Consider the following 25323-nt stretch of genomic DNA (forward strand, 5'->3'; position numbering starts at 1 on the left):
CTGATATGATAGCCAACACCTGTCATCGCGCTTGTTTGTTATCACAGGTTATCACCCGTGGTAGGGGGTAGCCAAGGCAAACTACTAGGAAGCAAAGCTACTACGTTCAGTACAATTTCGCGCCACAACGTGATTGCCTCCAAAAAGCTAGTTTTTAGGCCACATTGGACTTTCACGAATTTTAGTAATTTTTGCTCAACTCCTACAGCATTGGTGTCAAAGAAGCAAATAACCAAAAAACATTGGAGAATATGATGCCGTTTTGAAAAATCCAACTTATTAAGTATATTAGGGTGTTCCAGAACGAAATCTATCAAAAAATCAACTTTTTAAGGTTTTTCTAATTACAAATGTGATAATTACACATGTTTCCTTCAATTTTATTGGCACACGTTGTTCGGAGAAGTTGTAGCAGACAAGTATAGCTTTCAATTTCTGCCGAAAGAATTAAGTTTTGACATGCTTTAGAGTAGTTATGATTTTTTGAAGTTCAAAAATAGTCGAAAAACACAAAATTGATTTGATGCACCTCTTAATTTCAACGGATTTGGCTGAAATTTTGACCAGTTACTTCTTTCAGGTTGCCAATCAAAATATGGGGGTGGACTTGAGAATCAGAGAACATTTTTGAAATCTGGACAGGCCTAATATAGATACTTCCGACGACTGTTTTTGATTTTCCATGACTAATAATACTTTCATGAATGCACAATTATTCTACATAATCAAAGACTAATTGCCTAATTTTCAGCACATTCTGGTACGAGATATTCACACACATAACAGATACACATTACACACCCCTGCCATCCGGAACTGTCACCATCGCACCATCAAGAGTGTATATTTCAATTCATTGGACGTACTTACATGTTGTAATCTTCGCTGGAATACTGAAGTCCACCAACTATCTTCTACATTTATTTTACAAATAGTCTTGCTTGGTTTCTTCACCTGCAAAGTACGAAACCGTTCATAGTGCACTAAAATAGTCGCCGCCCCCGCGTTCAATTTACACACCCACTGGCAACCCACATCTCACCCGGCAATGTATGAGCCCAAACTTGCATGCTCGGTCAGCTGCTTCCGGATCTATGCTAAGGCTACACTGTCTCTAGCTCCTGATTTCCTGATCTTCAAATTGGACCTTCAAGTGTCCAGATTTCTCCTACTTCTGTATGCATCATGCAGATTCCGGACGTTTGCTTGAAACAGCACACTCCTCGGTGAACGCGGGATGTTTTTTTCTCACTTTTCCTACCGTATCCAACGGTTTTCCACTGATAAAGGTCTGTCGAGAGAATCACTTGGCAAACACCTGTTTTTCACTGGGAAAATTCCTGGTTAATCCGCGAGGCCGTAATTTAATTTACTTTTTTCCCGCGACGACGACGACGACGACGACCGAACAATGTAAACAAGACTAGCTTTATTTGGTGCAATTCAAAATCGTTTCAAATTGTATAAACTGACAGGTCACGGTATGATGCATCAAATCAGAGAAACATCGTATAGAATCGCATCGACTTAGAGAGAATTGCCACCCAGTCTTCATAACAGAATTAAAGGAAAACATTATTGTGGGCAACAAGCTTAGATGCTTGGGTTTATGTTAGACACAATTTACACTCCCTTCAAGAATCGTAAGCTGACACAGTGGTATGATCTCAGACTGTTAATCGAGAGGTTCTATGTTCGAGGCTGGATGTCTGCCTTTTTTATTTCATTGGTTTGCAGCATCGTAATACTTATCAATGAAAGTCGTTCTAATCGTTTTTTGTCGACAGATTTTGACATCGTATTATTAGTCATGGAAAATCGAAAACAGTCGTCGGAAGTATCTATATGGCCTCCACTTTGGTACGTAAATAGCAGTTTCGTGCACTTTATACGATTGAACTAGTTCTTATATGATGATGCATAGCTCAAATTATGTAGCCCAAAATGTTAACTGGGCGGTATCGGCAACGATTGGATTGTCGCAAAAAAAATAGGTAGCAGTACAAATAGTGCTTTAATCCTTAATTTTGCTTATAGACTGTTTCAGAAATTATAAATACACTAACGATTGCTGTCATTTTAATTTTAGAGTTATATGCAGGAAAGTTTCCAACAGGTCATGTAGTAAATACTCCAAGGATACAAATAATACCAACTTTGTTACCATTTCGTGCAAAAGATAGAAAATCGAGATCTGTAAACCAAAGGTTGAAAAATGGAAGCTGCACGAAACGGTCATGCAATATAAGACAGTGGAATATAAAAAAATCTCATAAATGAAAACATTTCTTTAACAAACATTATGGAAATTACTGTATCGATAAGAAAAGTTGTTTCTCTTTTAGCCAAAATTATTTTGGCCGGAAAAATGTCAAGAATCATCATTAAAAGCCTTCATAATGCAAGAAAAAAGTAGAAACATTTTGAACACCAGTAGCTGAAACAAACGTAAAACAAACTAATACCTCAACTGTTTATTACATTCGCTTTGATAGTATGACCAGCATTGCCATCTGAAGGATAGGATGACCTAGTTGTAATTAAATGTGTTAATATACGCTTAAAAACTGTTTTGAAGTTCTTACGTTGCCGAAAAACCTTGAAAAAATAAGAAAGTTGATCTCATCAAAATTCTACGGAAAAAGCCTCATGATTTTTTCCCAGGTTTTGATGACGGCAAGCTATTGAGGTAGCAAATGTGATAAAGAGTAAGATAATTTTTAAAATTTAGTAAGAAATAATGTTGAAAACATCCTTGTGCAAATTAAATTTTCAAGCATGAAGTAAATAATTGAAGAACTCGATTGTTTTTCAAAATCTCATGACAGTTTATATGAAACGTAAAAATGTGGAATGCAATATACTGTATTGTGAAAACAATTGGTTAAAATCATCGAAACACATATTTTTATTAGAAAAACAAAGTGTATTTATAATTTCTGGAACAGTCTATAAGATAAAACACCCTGCCGGATGAACAGGTGGAGCACTCAAATCGAACCGAAATCTATTCGAAGGTTTTGTTTCGTCCTATGAGATATGACATGTTTTCATATATGTTACAGTCCCTATTTTCCAATATCCATGACATGCGGAGTAAATGAGCTGGTGTGCCCAGATAAAGCTTAACGTGTTGTCGTTGTCCCGCCAGATTCTAGTCGATGCAGATTTCGTTCTCAACCCTGCGTAGAATGTGGCTGACCCAACTCCACTTTCGCTCACGAATGTCTGCCGCTATCAACTTTTGATGATATTGTCAATGGAGCTCCGCGTTGGTGATCCAGCTCGTTGAAGCTTTCTCACAGACCTGTCGTTATGCATGAGAAGATTTTTCATGAGTTCCGGAAAATTGGAAGAAAACCTAATGTATTTCAAAAACTTCCGACTAAATATAGCTGGACAGTTAGACACCCCAACACAGGAAAACTATGTTTTTATTCTGGATAGTTGATAAATTTGATTTTACAATTCACGTTCAGTATTTCGATGTTCTTACCCTAAGTTATTTCTAAAATCAATTACAACACAGCGTAACAAAAATTAGTCTGTCTCAAGAGCAAACTTATGTGTCTCTGACAGATTTTTGGCAGCTGAATCCGAATCCGGGCTCAGATTTATTCCATCACGTCACAATTTTGAGCTATACCTCAATTTATAGGGTAAAATATGCGATTTTGGGTTTTTTTTAACTGCAAGCCATTAAGCATGGAAATATATTTTTTAAGCATTCAATGGATAAATTGATCAATGGACATCTAAATTAAGGACTCGTTATTTTGTTTTACCATATGTTAAAATAATGTTGCGCTGTGCAATCATTCAAAGCTCTCCTAATACACCAAGCACTCAATTTGTCCAAACGCCCATGCACCATCATCATAGCTTGGGTCCCTTCACATTGCTTCACATTCAGGGCAATAAGAAAGCGCGCTCTCTGGCCTAGTGGGCGCTAACGAAAGTTATATTTACGAGCGTCAAATCGCCTTCGATGTTTTTTGCATTGGCCCGTCAAAAGACCTTGATCAGCTGGCAACACAAATGAAGAGATGGAGAGATGGGTAGATGGTTGCACTCTTCTCATCCCACACGTGTCGAAGAAGCCATGAGCGCTTGCACGCTGACGTCATCATTGTCTCATTCTCTTTCTCTCCTTCGGCGTCGGTCCATAAAGCCATCCTTGCCCTCAAAAGAAAAAATTGAGGGCAATGTTTACAAATCGTATGAGAATTCGATGAGGTTAGGTTCTTGCTGCAATGTTGTGCCTCTATGGATCAAAGAGCAGGATTTGGGTCACGATTCAAATTTTTTTTGTCAATTTGAATTGCCCAAAATGCTCTCAAAGAACGTTTCATTAAATTTTGCTTCCTGAGGGGGTGGTCGTGGGTATCGACTTTTGCCAAAACCCATTTACACTCAATCTGGTATGGTCAGGGCGTTAACACTGAACACCCAAAATGGTCAAAAATAACGTTTTATTAAATTTTGCCTCCTGAGGGGGTGGTCGTGGGTACCGACTTTTGCCAAAACCCATTTACACTCAATCTGGTATGGTCAGGGCGTTAACACTGAACACCCAAAATGGTCAAAAATAACGTTTTATTAAATTTTGCTTCCTGAGGGGGTGGTCGTTAAGTGAAGTGAAGTGATTTTTTTTAGAAAATGTGCACCACGCACGCAAAAACGGCTACGCTCAAAAATGTGTTCGGCCTGCACATTTTTAGTAAACACCCATGCCGCACATGACTGTGTTGGAAACACACATTTTTTCAAAATTGCTCGTACGCTTACATGAGCATGTATTTTGCAATAATTTTGACATGGTAACCTCACTGGTTTTATAAACCACCTTCAAATACCGAAAAATATAGATATTTTGCAAAAATGTAATCGTACGAGCTATTTAAAAAAATGCGTGTTTCCAACACAGTCCCTGTGCGGCATGGGCGCTACTCAAAAATGAGAGTTTTTATTTTACCCGACGTCTCCACTAGACAGAAATGTCTTGCCATTTTGCTGGACAGATGTGTCATGACAGAAATGTTCTGTCGCTGTTTGCATGGAAGGCAGCGGTGTTGATCATTTCTGGTACATTTTCTCTTTCTGGCAGCAAAATGGCAAGACATTTCTGTCTAGTGGAGACGTGGGGTTAGAGAGCGTGGGTGGTGATTATAATCACACTACCCGGATAAAAAATTACCATTCATTACATGGTAAATATTATTAACAAATGACTGGTTTTATTGTTCACAATAAAACACATAGTAGATATATTGTTACTATTTACAATAGAAATCAAGCCCATATAGTTCGTACAATAAGTGAACATTAGCTTTATTAGTGACTGATTGATTCGATTGTTTTTCAATAGTTCTATAATAATTTAAAGTTACTATCAGTAAAAATTAATTTAAGTTGTTTTTAAATAGTTGCAAAAGTGCCTGCAAAGTTCTCATGGACTTTTTTTATTAAAAAAGAGTTTATTTCTCAATTACACTTAAAAACAATTTGTAACAAATGAATAACAATAAGTATTATTGTTGCTTGGATAATGTTTGTATAATCAAATACAAAATCACTTGACATATTTTTTATAGTTTTCGTTTTAAATTTGAGTACAGTAGATGTTTCGGTTATCGAATGTTATTCGCTAAAACTGACAGACGTCAAGCCGTGTTGGCAGAGGAAGCTCTCAATGAATAACTGAGGAAGTACTTATAGAAAACTAGCTGAAAAGCAGGTTTAGCCAAGTGAGGATGTTAAGACAATAAAAAGATGAACAATGATTTTTCTAATGTTTTCCAATAAATTAAAGGAATTTAGTAAATAGTAATCTACCATTGATAACAATACAAATACAATTAGTTTAATGGGGTCAATTGAACCGATGTTAAAATAAACATGCAATAATATTTGTTGTTATGTAAACAGATTTCGCCTTTGAAAAACCAAAGAATTCATATTTCTCGGTAACATTTTTCTTCTGCATTTACAGATACTAATGGTCACATGAATTGTGAACGGTATGGTATGGATCATACGACCTGAGGTCTGACTTGTGATATTTGGCAGTTATTTGAAAAGATTGAAGATAGTTCTTATCAACAGCTGCCAAGCAATACATACCAGACAGACATCAGAGTGTTTGATTCTTATCATAAAATGTGCATATCATTCTGGCGGACGTTAGTGCTCGTAAATGCTGGATATAAATGTTAGCGGGAATTATAAATTCTATGGATTTTCAAAAGCGAAAACTGCTTACAAATAACAACAAATATTATTGTATTTTTATTGTAACAACGATTCATTTGACGCCATTCAATTAATTGTATTTATATTGTAAGAACAATGGAAAAACATTAAGATATACTGTCATCTTTTGAAAATTGCCCTAAAAATGTCTCATAAAAACACAATACATTCTATTGTTTTTCGCGAAAAAGTGTATGAAAATTTTCTCAAAATTTTATGGTTAAGATACATAACGACCACCATTTTTTATTGTAAAAGTGCCATTTACCATTCGCCGAATGGTATAGAACAATAGGGATGATGGTGAGTGTGTTGTGTAAATTACAATATGTTTAATGGTGAATATTTTTCGAAAAAATGGTGTTGTAACAATAAAATTTATCGTATTTTTATGATACTTTTTATCAGGGTAACCATTTTACATGGTTAGTTTGAAAAAAATCTTTTTTGGCTTAAAAATAAAGCTCCTTAGTCGTCGACTAACCGTGACTAAGGAGGACGACAGGGCTGGCCACGATTATATTCGTGTGGTGTCTCGAATGATGTCCAACCACTATTTGTTAAACGCACATACCTTCCGTATTGAGCTCTCGGAAACCAATCTCTGTGTCTGCAGCGTTATTTACCAGGATATTGAACCATGTGAGCATGCGATGAGCATCGTGAGGTCATATCTGAGCTACATGAAATTGGCTTCTTAAACGGTATTTAAAAATCAATTCGAAATTTATATGAGAGCGATTTGTCAAATCACCCCTCGTCACATTTTGCACTGGACAGAGCTGTCAAGCAGTTACCCAGCCGTCAAAAGATGATATGAAAAAAATCTCTCTGAAATTTAGGTATCAAAATAAAGTTTAAAAATCTGAAAAAAAATCATAGTGGCTCAGGAAAAGATGCTCTACGTATAATACTAAAATATAATATATTTTTCAAAATTTAAAAGCTCAATTCGCAAAATGTGTGTTCTTCCTTCGAAAGGGAAGTAAAGCGTGGGTCCCGAGATGAACTAGCCTAGGGCTAAAAATCTAGTTAAAACAGGCAAAAAAAATGATTCTCCGGTTCCGAGGAAAACAACAGAAACTCGTTAGAGAAGTGCCCTTGATTTGGAATACATGAATCTCATATATAAGGTTGTTCAGAGTTTGATATATGTAGTACGTTTCTTGTTTTCGTTGTCCGCCATTTGGTTTTGTTATTCGTCTGTTGTCACCCTCTTCCGTTTGTCCTCTACTTGTCATTGTCTACCGATAAAGTCCATTCTTTTTGGTTACGTTACAGATTAGGACAATTTGTTCCATCAATGTTTTAATGTACCGTAAACCGGGGTCAAATTGATCGGCGGGGTGAAATTGATCAATCAGGGACTACATTGTAATTCAATTCTAGCAACTTCTATACGTCGTTATGATCATAAAGTTCTTACGTCATTCAGTTCATGGATGCCTAAAGATGAGTGTGCACTTTTAAGTTTTTAGAAAAAGTTAGTCTTGCATTACTTTTTTAAAGGTTTTTCAATGTAATAATTACTTAAATGATACCGTTGGTATTAAACAATCAATTGCCACTAGTATCACCTTTGAACTTTCTGTGTTAACAATTTTATGGAACCTTTATTGTGATGTTTTGTACCTATTCTAGACAAGAATCAGTTATTATACTATTGTATTTTGTTTAAAAAGTAATTTAATGTGGCTGAACTCGCTTATTTCATATAAAATTGCGTTCAAGAGTCAATATCAAAGTTTAATTTAACTTTTGAACAGTCAAATTCCCAAGTTGTAAGAGTTTGACACGTTATTCGTGTTCGAAAAGTCAAAATTAAGTGGATAAGCCGATTTACAATTTTAACTGATGTTTAATTGTATGCTGATCAATTTTGCCCCAAAATGGTATTTTCAATTCTTTAGGGTTTGAAGTTATTTAACTTTATGTTAACATTTGTTGAACCAAAATTGTGTCACGCAGTTTTATAGAGGTCCACCCAGTACTGATTTTTCATAAATCCTTTGACAATATTTGGATTGGTACTCATGTTATCAGCATGTATAAATCAGCAAATAATTTAGTCAGTATAAATCAACAAATAATTTAGTTTAGGACCCCTAAATCCCTCTTTTGCAATTTTAGATTTTGATTATCCCTACCCTCGAAGCATCCGCGAGTACTTCGGCTTACCAAACTAGCATAGTATTAAGGCAGTAAAAAATGGGCCAGTGTTAAATCTATGTGTCAATATCCAAAACAAAATGATGAAATGATTTTAGCTCAGTTATTCCTGATAAAAAAGATCATAGAGATACAACAGAATGTGTTGTAACAACACGCTGAAATGAATGGTAGTTACCATGATTTCAATTGTTTAAAACGATAGAGTAACAACAGACCCTATGGTTTTCCACCATAGCATGTATTGTAAATGTCACTTTTACAATAGCAAATGGGGGTTGTTATGTATCTTTACCATAAAAAAAATCCAAATTTTCTGGAGCAAATTCAAGTCAACTACCATTCAATTTATGGTGTTTTTATTATTGAAATTTCTAGTGCCATTCATTTTATTGTGTACATATTGTAGTTCCAATACATAATTTTCAGCAGGAAAATACGTACACAATATGATTTGTTGTTGAACAATCAACTTTATCATTATTCAATGGAAGTTTATGGCGATTTTATTGTATATTTTTATCAGGGATGCCCATGTGGTGCCCGGACCTTCCAAATAAACGAGTGAAAAAGCTCTTCAATATGAAATCAATACTATCATTTGCTCGGTCCCGTGTGAGAAATGTCTAAATAGTTTCCAAATGAAAACTGCCCGACAAATTTCCAAAGAATTTCGGGTATCGCGCCACTTGGGCAGTGGCTTCTATATTCGTCTGTTTTCCACTATAATTTAGTCAATTTTGAACCAATTGACATGAAATGTTGTACACGGGTAGATACTATACCTATCTCACCACATTCCAAAAGTTGTGTCAATTGCTTTAAATTTGACTGAGTTATAGTGGAAAACAGACAAATATAGAAGCCACCGCCCAAGTGGCGCGATTCCCTCCATAAAATTTCTTAAGAATCAATTTCCAAGGAAATTGCTGAAAAATTTTCCGAAAAAGTTGCGAATGGAATTCATTTAAGAATTGTCAAAGTAAGTCATAGATTACAAAATAAATGGACGTGTGGCTAGTGTCACCAAGCATTTGTGCGCATCGTGCTGAGGAGCAGCGCGGGATCGATTCCCGCCGCAGCTGTCAGGAAATGTTTTCGGCTGTGTCACGTGCTTCCTTCAAAGAGCGAATAGCTCACTGGAAGCATTAAACGAGTCGTGATTTTAAAAGCAAGTTTCGAAAGAATTGCGAAACATTTGAAAAAAAAAATACTCAAAGAAACTCACGAAAATAACCCCAAATAAAATTGCCAATGGAAGCCCAAAAGGGTTGCCAAACGAATTACCGACAAAGTTTCCAAAGTAATAAATAAAGAAGTTAGTAAAGAAAATTGTCTGAGAAATGTTCAGAGAAATTGCTAATGATATTGCTGAAGAATTTTTCATAGCAAGTTGTAAAGGATTTGTCGAGGACACTCTCAAAGCAACTTTCGTATGAATTCTAAAAAAACACACAAAAGTAATTTTAAAAAAAATCGCAAGGTATTTTCAAAAGAATGACCGAAAGATTCATCAAAGAAACTGCCGATGGAATTCCAATGGCATTGAAAAGAATCTTCGAAAGAAATTACCAGGGTCAAATGCATTACCAAAAGAATTCCAAAAGCAATTTCTGCAGGAAATATATAGAACTCGTTGCGCAATCGTTGGTAAAGATCAAAGCAAATTTCATCTAAAGGGGTCCAGAATAAGTACCCTAGTATATTATTTGAAATTGTTTCATATAAGCTTTACCATTTCACTGCATTTATTGGTCCGGACAAATATTGATTTAAATCGGTTCAATCTTTTGAAAATATCCATCTGAATGATTTTATCGAAGCATAACATTCTCCGTCGTTGCGCTCAATTCGCAATAAACTCCCCAGACAATAATAGCCTGTGGCATTTTATGACACTTTCCTTCCGGTCTCTTTTTTCCCCTTCTTTCAGATTATATCAAGTTCGATGTTCATTGAGAGTATCACCCCGGTTGCCGGTACAGGTGGAGACCTGTCTGCCAGACGCAACGACCACGGGAGTGCCTTCATCTGCGAGTAATGTCTCGGCATCATCGGCTCCACCCAGCAGCAGTAGCGGTATCGGTGGAGGTGGAGTTGGAGGCGGAACTAGTATCGGGAGCGGTGCTAGTGGATGCACCGCCAGCAATGGCACGGGCAGCAATAACGGACAGCCGGGATCGGCATCCAGTAGCGCCAACACACCCAATTCCACTAATTCTTCGAATGCTTGCAATGCAGGCACTACCAGCAGCACCAGTGGCATCGGAGGCAGTAGTAGCGGCGGCCTAAGCGGATCTCCAACGGCTACGGCAGGCACGACGGGCTCCAATGCTACAATCATCGACGACTGTGGCGCCTCACGTGTGTTCCAGATACTGTATCGCAACGAGGAAGTATCACTGCGTGATGTTATTATGTTCCGGGCACATTTGCTAGGTAGGTAACACTAGTTTACAGCATTTTTGAACTCGGTAAGCTGATGGTCGTTTTTGGTGTAGAATCATGCCCTGAGTTCGAAAACGCGAAAGAAAAAAATTACAGTAGAGCGGAAATTTTTTCGACTTTCCATACAAGGTTCATGTTTTGAAATCGATTTTTCTTCTATTTTTAAGCAAAGTCACTCACTTCAAACATCTCATTCTCCGTAATCAATGCTCCTATTAGGCTGAAATTTTTACTGTAACTCGCCTACATATGATATGTCAAATAAACGTTGAGAAATATTTTTTCAATTGTTTTTTCATATTTAAAAAAATACATTTCTTCATATATTTTTGGAAAATTTGCTAAAATTTAAGGAGATCGTCCCCAAAACTCGCCAATATCTTGAATTTCATCAATCTGACGCAAATCCTGCATTCAGATGATCGAATTGTATTATATTCAGCTTTTAATTTATGGATAGAGATTTAAATATGGTTGAACAAAACGCAAGATTTTTGAATTTTATTAAATTCTATATTTTAAAAAGTTGTAAAACTCGATATTGAGCTAAAACTCAAAAACTGTTCTACTTTAAATTTTTTGAAGCACGGTTTCAAAATCAGCACTAAATTATGCTGCGAAAATTTTGGTCGTTGACGGAAGTTCACGACTTTCGTTTTATTTTGTAAACTAGTGTAATTTTATGCATTTTCAGAAAAAAAAGTCATGCATTTTGGGATGGGCGGGGCTTTCGAAAGAAAAGATAAATGCGCTATTGGTGTTCAGTGTATCAGTACTCCATAAGTATGGAAATATTTATAAAGATGGTGATTATTTCACTTAGCTTAGTCTTAGCTCTGAATCTGTTGTACTGAACTCCAAGAACCTACGGTTAAAATTTGAACGAAATAAATCAAGTGTAAGGGAACGCTGAACGTGCTTGAAGTTAGTATGGGCAAACTTGGCCAATGTATGCAGAAATTACCATTTTTAAATTTTTATAACTATCTGACGCATCTTAGGTGATCGACTGTATGTTGTATGTCTTTGGTTATGTTGCTGGCTTTTCAGTCTTCTAGGAGAATCGAAACAACTATATGTTTTCTTGATCCGACGTTTCGGTCCTCATTGGACCTTTTTCAAGGATTCAAAAGTGTCATTTTGAAAAATTGCGCCAGTGCAACACACAGTGGGATAGATTCCGATATTATATTTTCAAACTAGTTTTCCTAAAGTAAAAACATTTCTGGCAAACTAAACATAAATGACGGTTAACTGTTCAAACAAACATGATAACGAAAAAAACAACAACACGTTCGAATCCTTGATAAAGGTCCAATAAGGACCGAAACATCGGATCAAGAAAACATATAGTTGTTTCGATTCTCCCAGAAGACTGAAAGACCAGCAACATAACTGAAGACTATGTGACGTAGTCTTTCAAAATCTCTCCAGCATCTCAGGAGACTAGTTGATAGGAGCGATTACACCTCTTGTCACACGACGTCGCAGGCATCAACTTCACGCATCACTAAACCCTCATAGGATGTACATAGGTACCAACTCCTGGACTGGGTATTTACCCGTTGTCATCAGCGGGTACTCGGTATGCATCCACCGAGGAGCTGTCCATTTATAACGAAAAATAAATTTCACATTTTTACGACACCCCCTGCCCCTCTTGTAAGATTTTTTGCAAGAGAACCCAAACATTTTTGTAAGGCGCGTAAGATTTCTCAAACCCTCCTCCCCAATAAACCCTGACGTAATTAATGGACAGCCCCGGTGATATCCGTCCCCCACTCAGTGACTGCTGTGCGTTGCTGCGTTGCGTCAACGGGTCCTTGTACTTCCCGTCGAGAACCCGGAATTCCCATAGCAAATCTGCTACTTTGGAAGATTAGTGCAGCTCGGTGCCTTATGGTATTCACCTTCACCTCCACATCACCTACAAAGTTTGCATTTGTCAGGGTCTTTGCTGTTCCACGAGTTGAAGCAAACCTCCGATGGTTCGTGTATGCCCAGTCCACCGTCCACCAGCCTTCAACTATATCGGACTTCTTTGCGTTTACCACAGGTAGCAGAACCAAGGCTATGTCCCTGCCGAGCCTTTCCGTAGCCGAACCGCTGCACCTCACACGGTTGCCGCAGCTCCGTGACAAACTCTCCTGCCTCTGTGAACTCGTCTAAGTATTTGACCTTTAGAGTCGTCACATCTGCTGTGAGAACCCTTACCTCAACATCATCACTAAAGACCTCTTCCGCCAAACATCTATAAGGGACGCTCTTACGGGGTTTATCGCGCTTAAGCCCGTGGATCATTTCTGATGAGCTTGGTGGTCTAGTGGCTACCGCCTCTGATTAGTTCTTTTATCTTTTATCTTTTATCTTTTATTTGGAGCAGGGAAAAGCCCGTTTGAGCTGAACAATCAATTTAGCTCTCTCTCAAATGGGCGCAAAACCTCCTCATCTTTTCGCATCAACAGAAATTACAAATCCAAATGATGACAAAGATTACTTACGGCTAATATACACTTATATACTCTTAAACTTAAACTTAAATTTATACACCACTTAACAAGCCTACCTATTCCGTACAAATACTTCATTAAACAATCTTTTTATTACTGGACGTGACAAATTAAAATCGAAAACGTGATAGCACTGATTAAACAAACGAGACATATTGGCAATGGGTTCGTTGTGGCCATAATTGGTACGAGAAGTAGGAAGACGAAGAAAACTGTGCGAACGGAGATTACGACGACGAATATCAATATTTAACAAATTCAAGATACTAGGACAATCAATACGAGACTGTAGCACATCAGATACGAAACAAGCCTTAATGACATTACGTCGGTTTTCGAGGATCGGTAGATCGATCAGTAAACACCGATCTTCATAACGAGGAAGATTGAGGGGGTCGTTCCAGTGTAAGTGACGGAGTGCAAAGCGAATGAATCTGCGTTGGATGGATTCTATTTGGTTGACGCTATTTCTATAGTAAGGAGCCCAAACGACAATCGCGTACTCGAGTGTGGAACGGACTAGAGAGCAGTATAAAGCCTTTAGACAGTAAATGTCCGTGAAATGTTTAGCAGCACGAAAGATAAAGCCTAGGCATTTAGACGCTTTGGAAGTTACATACCCTATATGATCTTTGAAATCAAGTTTACTGTCCAGAACAACACCTAAGTCCTTAATCGACGAGACCCTATTTAGCTGTTCTCCAGCGATGGTGTAATCGTATTGTATCAGAGACCTCTTCCTTCCAAACGAAATAACTGAGCATTTTGACGGATTCAAGCACATACGATTTAGACAGCACCAGGAAGTGAATTTATCTAGCTCGTTCTGTAGAACTGTGGTGTCGCGGTAACAGGTTATTTCAAAATACAGTTTGAAATCGTCAGCATATGATAGTTTTAAACATTTGAGTTCATCGTTTACATCATTCAAATAAAGTAAGAATAAGAAAGGTCCAATATGGCTACCCTGCGGTACACCAGAAGCGACACGAAAAGGAGCAGACGTTGTGTCACCTATTTTGACTGACATAGTTCGACCAACTAAATAAGAGTGAAGCCAGTCTAAAAGACTGCCATTAATCCCAAGGCGTTTAAGCTTGGCTACCATGATTTGGTGGTTGACTTTATCGAAAGCAGCCGAGAAGTCGGTGTAAATTGCATCGACCTGCTTGTGATCCTCCATAGATTTCACAATAAATGACGTATAGGCAACTAGGTTTGTGGATGTTGAGCGTTTTTCGATGAATCCATGTTGAGTCTGAGAGACGTAGTTGGCACAATTATGTTTGAGAAACCCCAATACGACGAGTTCGAATAGTTTGGACGTAGCACACAAAGCTGCGATTCCTCGGTAGTTGACAATATTATCCTTTTTGCCTTTCTTATAGACAGGGAACACGAATGATTTCTTCCAGTTACTTGGGAATAGGCCAGAAATTATGGAGCGATTGAAAATGACGGCTAATGGTGTCGCAAGAGAAGTGTAACATCGTTTGAGTATAATGGCAGGAATGCCATCAGGCCCGGGATTTGTAGACGTCTTAAGTTGAGCGCAAGCGGATTCGATTGTTGATTCAGTTATGTATGGATGTGGACCGGCAGCTGGACGATGAGGAACTTTCGAAGCAGCATCATTTACTTGATTTTGTGTGAGATCCTCATTCACAAAGACAGCAGCGAATTGTTGACGAAAAAGTTCACAAATGTCTTGAATTGAGTGAGCTTGATTGTTACCTAAGCTCATAGTTGATGGTAGGCCCTTTTCCTTACGTTGATCGTCAATATATGACCAGAATTTTTTGGGATTGTTTTTAATATTACCTTGGATTCGACGAAGGTAGGCGTGGTAAAGTTTTTTGTTCAAAATCTTATACCTGTAACTGCATGTATTATAGTAGGATTTCAAAGAGTTACTGCGGTGTTTAGAATATCTCTTGAGAGCTGATCTTTTACGTGATTTTGACTTTTTCAGAACGTGATTAGACCAAGGAGGATTTATAGGCGCTTTGTTGACAACTTTAGGAGTACATTGATCGATAGCATATTTGACAATAAAGGTGAAGGCGTCAACGGATGTGTCAGTATTTAAATCATGTAACAAGGTAGTCCAATCAATCGAACTAAGGAAACGGTTCATTTTCTCAAAATCCGTTTTCCAAAATTGGTAACGAGTGTTCTCTCTAATAGGAACAAATTCTAATGGAATATGTTTCTTAATGAATATGTGTAGTGGAGGATGGTGCCGGACATGCTTCACTATAGGAGCAGGAGCCTCAGCTACAGAGACATCTGGCAAGAGATCTTGACTGATGTAGCAAAGGTCAAGTAGTCGATGATTGGAGTTTGAAACAGCGTTAAGTTGTACGAGACCTGCAGTGCTATAATCATCCAGTAGTTGTTTTTGAACCAAATTCAAGGAAGAACAACTGATGTTCGGGTATAGATAACCTGTACTACTTCGAAGCCATTGGACTGATCGAAAGTTGAAGTCTCCTAAAATCACTATCTTGTCTGTTAAGGACATGCGAGAGGTGATCCAAGATAACGTGTCTGAGCATAAAATGGATGGATCATTAATGCGATCGGGTGGAATGTAGATCACACAAACATACAAGGCATGGCCTTCAGTTTTCAGTTCAACCCATAACTGTTCGATTGGTGCAGTATTAGGTGGATGAAGTAAAATACATCTTATATTAGAACGGACTGCCAGAAGAACTCCTCCGCCTGAGGTTTTAGTACTTGTGCGCTCGGAACGATCCACTCGAAAAACGGAATATGCGGTGCCAAAAATTTGCTCGGAAAGAGTGTTGTCATTGAGCCAGGTCTCAGTAAAGGCATAGACATCATAAGCGGCATCGGAACAAGCGAGTCTGTAGTCACAAAGAGCGGTGTTCATTCCCCCTAGATTCTGATAGTAGCATAGTATACCATCTAGACCAGTGAGGTTCGGATCCGAGACATTGCAGTTTTCGGGCGTTGACCTATTATGCGCTGGGAGATCATTTGGGGAGCTCGGGATGTCGTATTCTGCTGGTAGCGACGTTTGTCTTGAGGTCGATACGGAGGCAATTGGTCCAACACCGTGTGCGTAGATACAGGAGTGGTTTGGGTCTGAAGTGGCGTAGTGTGAGGGATCTGTTTTTTCCATGGTGTCAAAGGTTTCGAACGATAAAGAACACGAGGGCCAATTGGTTTGCGACTGTTGGAACGACGATCTAAAAAAGGCGCGATTGAGACTCCGGCCGGCCAAAATCCGCCAGAAAGAACAACTTGTTCGATTTGTTTGGGTACATTAATCTTGAAAGATAAAAATGTCAGAGGTCTGGAATCGTCACTCAAGCGCACGAGTTTTTGACAAGCAATCTGATTGGAGTCACAGTTGGCATGATGTGCAATATACCTAACAACATTATCTTCAGTTTCGTGAGGCTGAAAGCGGGTGATATAAAACCAATTGTCATTTTTTATGGCTATGGTAGCTAATGTAGGGGGAGCAATCGCAAGTGCGGGTGGGCATACTAGGTTATTTTCACCAGAATAACTATGTTTGGAGCTATGATTTACATCTACACTTAATGTTTTTTCACTTGAACGAGGAGCATTCAAAATTCCAGAAGGAATCTGCGGTATGGCGTTACCTGACGATGGACTCGATGTAGTAGGTTGAGGGATGTTCGACGGTGCAGACGCAGATGGTGTACCATTGGAGGAATCGATTATTCTGTGCTTCACTGATGGAGAATTCATTGTAGGGATCGTAGTCGTTTGGCAGGCGACGGAGCTTGTAGAGGGTTTAAGTCGACGGGGTTTGGGAATAGTACCCGTGTAAGCTTGAATAGCTTGTTCATTGATGAGCGGAGCGGTGGGCGGTTTTGACGAGGCGATACCAGCGATAAACGTGCTGGTGGTTGGGGCTTGAGTTGGGGTGGCGGTTTCATGAATTTCGATAGTGCTGGTGATTGGTGGGGCAGTATAGGCGGGAGCGACGGCAATAGCATTTATGGTGCTGGTGGTGATGGAGGCGGTGGTGGCGATGGAGGCGGTAGTGGTGGTGGCAGTAACGTTGGTACCGGGGTTGGCAGAATTGGTGGTGGTGACAGTAACAGTAGATGAGCTATCTGCCGTTGGTTTACCGGGAGCAGAGGCAAATATATCAGCAGGTATGTAGAAGGTCCTGGAATCAATCTCTGGCCCGTCCGTTCCCTACTACTATGTATCTTTCTATATACTTTCTCTCACCTCTCTACATACACAATTCTTGTATACGCATGTTCATAGCCATCGCAAGAACAGTAACGTTTCCCTTCCTTCCAACTTTCACAATACAGTGTCAATCTATCAGGTAACGCCTACGAGTTATGAAATCAAGCGAATTGTGTTACGCATTATTATAATCAGAGTAACAAAAACTCTTATCTTTCACTCTACGCCTGGCATCCACGCACCAATTGTGTGAACTCTCTGCTAATTATATTCCACCAACACTCCAGCATCCGCATGATGTTGTGCAGACACAGTAGTATATTCGGTATGCTGTGGCTACAAACGATTGTAATCATCACTTCCTTCCCCTTCCCCAAATAGACCTGCAACCTAACGTGGCAGATGTCATTGTCGCCTAAAAATATAAGATCACCAACACTAACATACTGAGTCTGTCTGCTAGTCCTTCTAGTCCCCGCCAGATCCCTTTGGTTCATTGTGCGAGTGTAGCTGATCTGACGACACTGGAATAGCATTAAGCTGAAGTCTAAGCTCGAGGATCATTTCGCCTGTACGTATATGTCGAACATTGCGTACGTCGGCACCAAGATCCACGAGCTTGGCATCGCTGCTCATCGCCTTCAAGGCCTCGGAGTGCTTAGACTCGTCAGTGTTGATGGCGAGTATTTTACTCACCTCGCGCTTGCCACCTGTCCTCCCACCTTTCCTTGGCTTAGTGCTCCGAAGCTCCTTTTCCTCTTTCTTCTTTCTCTCCTTTTGGCTGTCCTGTAACATCCAGGGGACATCCTTCTTCTGAACCGTCCTAACCTGTGATGAGTGAGGACCTTTACATGGTCACAATCTCCTGTTCTAACTGCCGGGACGGTCCGGCCTTATCAGACCCATGCTTCTCAGCTTCCGAGGCGCCTGACCGGGGTCCGATTGTTACTACTGCCTCAGTCTGGGTAGGCGTTCTCAGTTCTACGGGTAAAATATCTGCCGCGCCAGAGCCCTGCATTAACGAGGCAAGGGACAAGTTACTGTGAGCGGTGCCCACTGCCCAGATGCCCCACAGCCTTCGTTAACGATCGAGAATCACTCCTTCGATAATTAATTTCTCGGTACGAGTCGCTGTTTTGAATTGGAGTTATAATGTTTGGTGGACTCTTACCACCAAAACAGGTGATCTGGAAAATATGTACACTAAAACCTCGTTTTATGCATGTTATTTTTATGCACTTTTAATTTATGCACCTTTTTTATGCATAGCATAGCATAGCATAGCATGAATACTTGCACAAATCTTGGATGGAGTTGCAAAGTTGAATATTTCCATTGACATTGTTGATGTCGCTACTATCTACAATGCCATAGATTCACTCAGCTCCACACACCTGGCCAAGTCCTTGCAAGCATTTATAAATCCCTTCATCAACTTAGAAAGAGCCCAGAACTGAAGCATCTTCCAATAGATGAAAGGATGTTGAAAATAGCGAATTTTCAACTTATATACAGTTATAAAGTAAATATACTGAAGTAGAATTATTTATAAATAAATAATATTGAAATGATCTCACCAATTGTTGTGGGGTTTTTGTGGTTCAAAGCCGATCATCTAATTCTTCTCTATAAAGAACAACACAATACTCAGCAAAGAACAACACAATACTGAACACTAAACACCCGCGCATCTATTGTTTAGATTTTCACTCGAGACAATAGCGAACGCGATGGATTATGCTGCCATACTCACCCCTACAGGAGCGATGCATGCACAGCAAAGAACAACACAATACTCCGTTTATTGCTTGGTCCTGGAGCAGGGCGCAAATTATACATTATTTGTCACCGGAAATCTAATTTCTTCTTCACATTTGTGTGCTGTTCATGAGCCATTAGGGAACTCGACATCATTACGCAAAGTTATTTGACATTCACCTTCGTCCCTTGCCGAAATTGAACCCAACATAATCCAAACGGAAGCTGCATATGATCGTTAACCGTCGTCATCCATTTATGCACCTTTTTTATGCCCTGCATAAGAAGAGGGAAAGCTACTCAGAACCAATATTGTGCATAAGAATATTTATTAATGGCGGGAACTATTGCAACGGCGGCCAAGGGGTGTTTACAGAGGAGAGCAAAGGAAGGTTACAGGTTCGTTTTTGGGTGTTTCCGAAGGTCTCGTGTGCGTTACATGGGGTCCGAGTGGGTCTTAAGGGAGTTTCGGAGTCATTTCAGGAAGTCTCAGAGCATTTTAGGCTGGTTTCAGAGGCGTTGCGGAGGCGTTTTTTAGAGTTTTGGATTAGGAGGATTTTTTGAGGCATTTCAGACCATTTTCGACGTGATTAAGAGGCGTTACGGAGGAGTTTTCGGGGTGTTCGGAGCTTCTCAGGTGCGTAACATGGGGTCCGAGGGGGTTTAAGAAAGATGTTGGAAGCATTTCAAGACGTTTCAGAGTATGTAGAGGCGTTAATTAAGCGTTACGAGGAGTTTTCGTGGGGTTCGGAGCCCCTCAGGTGCGTTACATGGGATCCGAGGAGGTTTAAGGGGGATTTTGAAGGCATTTCAGGACGTTTCAGAGCATTTTCTGCAGAATTAAGAGGCGTTACGAAAGCCTTGCGGAGGAGTTTTCGGGGGGGTTGGAGCCTCTCTGGTGCGAACATGGGGTCTGAGGGGGTTTAAGGGGGATTTTGGAGGCATTTCAAAATGTTTCAGACCATTTTCGGCGTGATTAAGAGGCGTTATGAAAGCCTTACGGAGGAGTTTTCGGGAGGTTTTGGGCCTCTCAGGTGCGTTGCATGTGGTTCGAGGGGGTTTAAGGGGAATTTTGAAGGCATTTCAGGACGTTTCAGAGCATTTTATGCGATTACAAAAGGCGTTACGAAAGCGTTACGGAGCAGATTTCGGTGGGTTTGAGGCCTCCCAGGTACGTTCCATGGGGTCCGAGAGGATTTAAGGGGGATTTTGAAGGCATTTCAGGACGTTTCAGAGCATTTTCTGCGGGATGCAGAGGCGTTCCGAAAGTGTTCCGATGGAGTTTCCGGGGGGGGGGGGGTTGAGCCTCTAAGGTGCGTTACACGGGGTCCGAGGGGGTTTTAGGGGGGGTTTTGGAGGCTTTTCAGGACGCCTCTTCGGTGGGATTCAGAGGCGTTACGGAAGCGTTACGGAGGAGTTTTAAAGGGGCTTCTCAGGTGCGTTACATGGGGTCCGATGGGGGTCTAAGGGGGATTTTGGAGGCAATTCAAGACATTTCAGAGCATTTTTGGAGGATTCAGAGGCATTACGGAAGCGTAACGGAGGAGTTCTCAGGGGTTTCAAAGCCTTTCAGGTACGTTACATGGGGTCCCCGGGGGGTTTAAGGGGGATTTCAAGAAGTTTCAGAGCAGACTCTGAAATACCTTAAAATGCCTCTCAAACCTCTTGCAACGCCCTTTAAAGGCACCTGAGATCCCTTGAATTGCTTCTAAAGCTCCTTGGAACGCCCCTGAAACCCACTTAATATTATTGAACTACACCAGAATTACCCGTAATCCCATGAAAACACCCCAAGCAACACACATGTTATAATAGAGTTACGACAGCGCAAGTTTTGGTTGTATAGAAGTTTATTTGACGTAATTTTAACATTGTGTTCAAATAATGTAAAATAAACTTCTATACAACCAAAACATGCGCTGCCGTAACTTTTATATAACATGTGTGTTGCTTGGGACGAAAAAATCTTGACAGAACTCAAATCCCCCAAAACAACCCCTTAAAACTCCCCTGAAGCCCCTTGGAACCCCCTTTTTTTGCTCTCCGGAAACTTTCTGGAAACCACCTTAGCCGCACCTCAACTGCGCAGTAGCAAGACCTGTTCTCGCAAACTAGATTATCTAATTAAACCCCAAAGTTTGGGGCCCAAACTTAATTTATGCATTTCCTCTTTTTATGCCTTTTTTTAATTTGTGCACTTTTTTAATTTATGCAGTTCCAGTCATGAGCATAAAAAGAGTGTAGTGCCCTAGAGAAGCCACATCGAGCTAATCCTCGTCCGACAACGCTGCCTCTTGATTATGCGCATATGCGAAAGCAGCCTCCGAATGCTCTATATCATACCAAGGCGGTCGTCGAAACCATACATTGTTGATTACGGGCGCAATTTGACCATTTCCAGGTAGTGTTCAAAGTCGATGTAGGCGCTACGGTAGGTCCTAAGAAGTGTCGTACATTAATCAGAAAATAGTCGATTTGCAGGAAAGCTGATCAATTCTTGTACCAAAATTTATTAAATGGTTTATAGGGAAAAGTTGACCTGAAGTCAAAACACATAGCAATAGTACAACGGAAAATGGTTTGAAATCTAGAAGATCGTCGAAATTTACAAACCTGTGTAACGAATGAACAACGCAAAGCCGCAATCGCAAAAGTTCGGTTGAGAAACTTCCGAATAATATATCATTTTTCAGAACACCGGCTTATTCGAAGTCTGAACGTATACATTTCTCATAAGTACCTAGTATTAAAAGCTATTATATACCGCACCCTGGCACACTGGCCCGTAGTACGTTTTTCCTATCCTATCAAGACCATAACAATGATAATGAGTCATTATTGAACGACCTATATAAGTACATGCGAACCATAACCACTCCGAACGACATGAATGGACGATGAAGTAGGTGCATGCGCAAATCGAGTGATACCATCCACATGCAACCCATTTCCGCCCAGCCTCGAACTTGCACCGCATTCCAGTGGGCTAACCAGTAATCCCTAATGACCTCCGGAATTTAAACACCCTGTACATACATTGCGTGGGCAATCGCTATGCTTTCACTCCATAGTTGCTGATAAGGTCAGTATGCGATGGCCATGCCACAGAAAGCTTAAGAGCCAGTTCGCGAGAGCCGCAACCCCTTCTTGTATCGATGTGCTCCGATTGAGGTGAAATTTTCAGGGTATGGTTTTCCATACAAAAGATGATATCTGGCCGATTTTCAGATTTTTCCGTTAGGGGGAAGTGGGGTAAAATAGCCCTTAAAGATTTCATGTCTAAAAATAGGTAAAATCACTAAAATCGCAATAACTTCCGCAAAAGTTAACGGATTCAGCTGAAATTTTGCATGGATACTCTACTCCTATGGCACTTCCATTTAAGCCAAGCGTTGGATATTCTTTGATATTTAATTTGAAGAAATAGGTTATTTTCATAATTTTTTTGACGATTTTCAGGGCGCCTGTTTTCGTACCAACAGAACTAGGATGAAAAACTGAGTACTACGTTTTGAAGGATTACCTAAGAGCTTTCATTTGATATGTGACCCAGAGGCGCCAACTTAAAAAATTTCGAAAAATTTTTTTTTTCTCGGGGTATGCATTTTACCCCATATTATTAGTGTCTAAAGAAGTGTTGTCGCAAATTATGACAACGTTATTTAACTTTCAAGGGTTTTTCTTCAATAATAATTCAACAGAAAAATGATGACTAAGAAATGCAGTTACTAGATTTTTTCATTTAGGGAAAGTAGGGTAAAACGGACTAACTCAACCTCCTTTCGAAATAACGTTGCTACGATGTTCTCTGATCGGACTAGAATTTTCAGAGTTCTTTATTCTACTCAAGAATAGATGCTTTATCACATATTATTTTTTTTTATTCTAGAGAGGATAACGGGGTAAAACAATTCTCAGAAAAAAAAATGTTGAAAATAATCAAAATTTCAAAACCTACAAATGCTTTGGTAAAACTTGGCGAAATTTCATGAAATTAGAAAACAATTCTTAATTTTTTATTGCTTATTCAAATGAGCAAGCCTGACAACGTTTTGACGTCGAGAAATGTCACAGATTAGCACGTTGTGTGTGATTTACCGGATTCTTTCTCGATTTTTCTTTTGACATGCATCTCCGGTTCAATTTTCTCTTTTTTCTCGTGAAAGTTGCTGCAGTGCACAATGGTCCACGAAAAAGATTTAAGAGGAAAGATGCATTTAGCGTCTTCAAATGATTTTTTGGACAAATATGGTCTACTACAAAGTTGTTCCCAAAAATAAGGCCCTCGTTTCAATGTACATAAACATTAGGGTGGTCCATATTTTCAAAGAAATTGGAAACCAAACTTTTTTATTTGCAAGAATAACTGTATACATTCTTCGGGAAAGTTGTAGATATATCAATTTTGAGCAAGTTTCCTGAAGACACTTTTTATGTAGCTTTGAAATTGACCGATCTAGAGATATTTTTCTGAATAAGCTTAGGGTGGTTCAAGAAAAACCGGTTTTCTGGCGTTAACTTTTTCAGTTTCGATTTTTCATCAAAGTCGCCCAAGAAACACTTGTAGAGCATTTCAAGACGCGTCGTTTCATGCGCTGAAATGGTCTTTATCTCTTTTGGTTCAATAATTACAGGTGTTTTTCCTAAAAAATCATATTTTTTTTGAAAAGGTGATATGATCGATTGGTGTGTGAAAAATACTTGAAAAGTGCCTATTTTTTTCTAGAAAATCATCAATATATTTTGAACGGATAGACGAATCAACATTCCCAGCGCGTGCATTATTTTTGTGTTCTTAAAATGTTCTAAGACAAATTTTACGTGAAATTTGAAACAAAAAAGATAAAGATGAAGGGGGACGCTAGAACAAATAGTTTTATTGCCTTACCTTTTTTGTTTAAATTTTCTCGTCTAAGTCGCGAAAGAACCACTTTTACAGCTGAGAATGTTGCTACGTCATTCCGTTCAAAAGTTATTGATGATTACCTAGAAAAAAATAGGCACTTTTCAAGTATTTTTCACTTGAGTTACAAAAAAAAATTGAATGCGGGCAAAAGATAATTTTTTCAAAAAACTATGCTCTACAAGTGTTTCTTGGGTGACTTTGATGAAAAATCGAAACTGAAACAGTTAACGCCAGAAAACTGATTTTTCTTGAACCACCCTAAGCTTATTCAGAAAAAAATCTCTAGATCGGTAAATTTTAAAGCTACATAAAAAGTATCTTCAGGAAATTTGCTCAAAGTTGATAGATCTACAACTTTCCCGAAGAATGTATACAGTTATTCTTGCAAATAAAACAGTTTGGTTCCCAATTTCTTTGAAAATATGGACCACCCTAATGTTTATGTAATTGAAAAGAGGGCCTGATTTTCGGGAACAACTTTGTAGAAGACCATATTTTTCCAAAAAATCATTTGAAGGCGCTGAATGCATCTTTCCTCTTAAATCTTTTTCGTGGACCATTCATTGTGCACTGCTGCAACTTTCACGAGAAAAAAAGAGAGAAAATTGAACCGGAGATGCATGTCAAAAGAAAAATCGAGAAAGAATCCGGTAAATCACACACGTGCTAATCTGTGACATTTCTCGACGTCAAAATGTTGTCAGACTTGCTCATTTGAATGAGCAATAAAAATTAAGAATTGTTTTCTAATTTCATGAAATTTCGCCAAGTTTTACCAAAGCATTTGTAGGTTTTGAAATTTTGATTATTTTCAACATTTTTTTTTTCTGAGAATTGTTTTACCCCGTTATCCTCTCAAGAGCAAAAAAATAATATGTGATAAAGCATCTATTCTTGAGTAGAATAAAGAACTCTGAAAATTCGAGTTCGATCAGAGAACATCGTAGCAACGTTATTTCGAAAGGAGGTTGAGTTAGTCCGTTTTACCCTACTTTCCCTAAATGAAAAAATCTAATAACTGCATTTCTTAGTCATCATTTTTCTGTTGAATTATTATTGGAGAAAACCCTTGAA

At 39.1% G+C, this 25323-nt stretch overlaps 1 protein-coding gene across 1 annotated transcript in view; it reads left to right on the plus strand.

Annotated features, from left to right (window-relative positions):
• LOC109426171 (uncharacterized) overlaps positions 1–25323 on the plus strand; it is a 275931-nt gene that overhangs the window by 167091 nt on the left and 83517 nt on the right. Inside the window, exon 3 of the mRNA XM_062852538.1 lies at positions 10355–10860. Coding sequence (XP_062708522.1) covers positions 10355–10860 — 506 coding nt within the window. The remainder of the gene's footprint in view (positions 1–10354; positions 10861–25323) is intronic.

This window comes from Aedes albopictus, chromosome 2 (genome assembly GCF_035046485.1).
Source record: "Aedes albopictus strain Foshan chromosome 2, AalbF5, whole genome shotgun sequence".
NCBI lineage: Eukaryota > Metazoa > Arthropoda > Insecta > Diptera > Culicidae > Aedes > Aedes albopictus.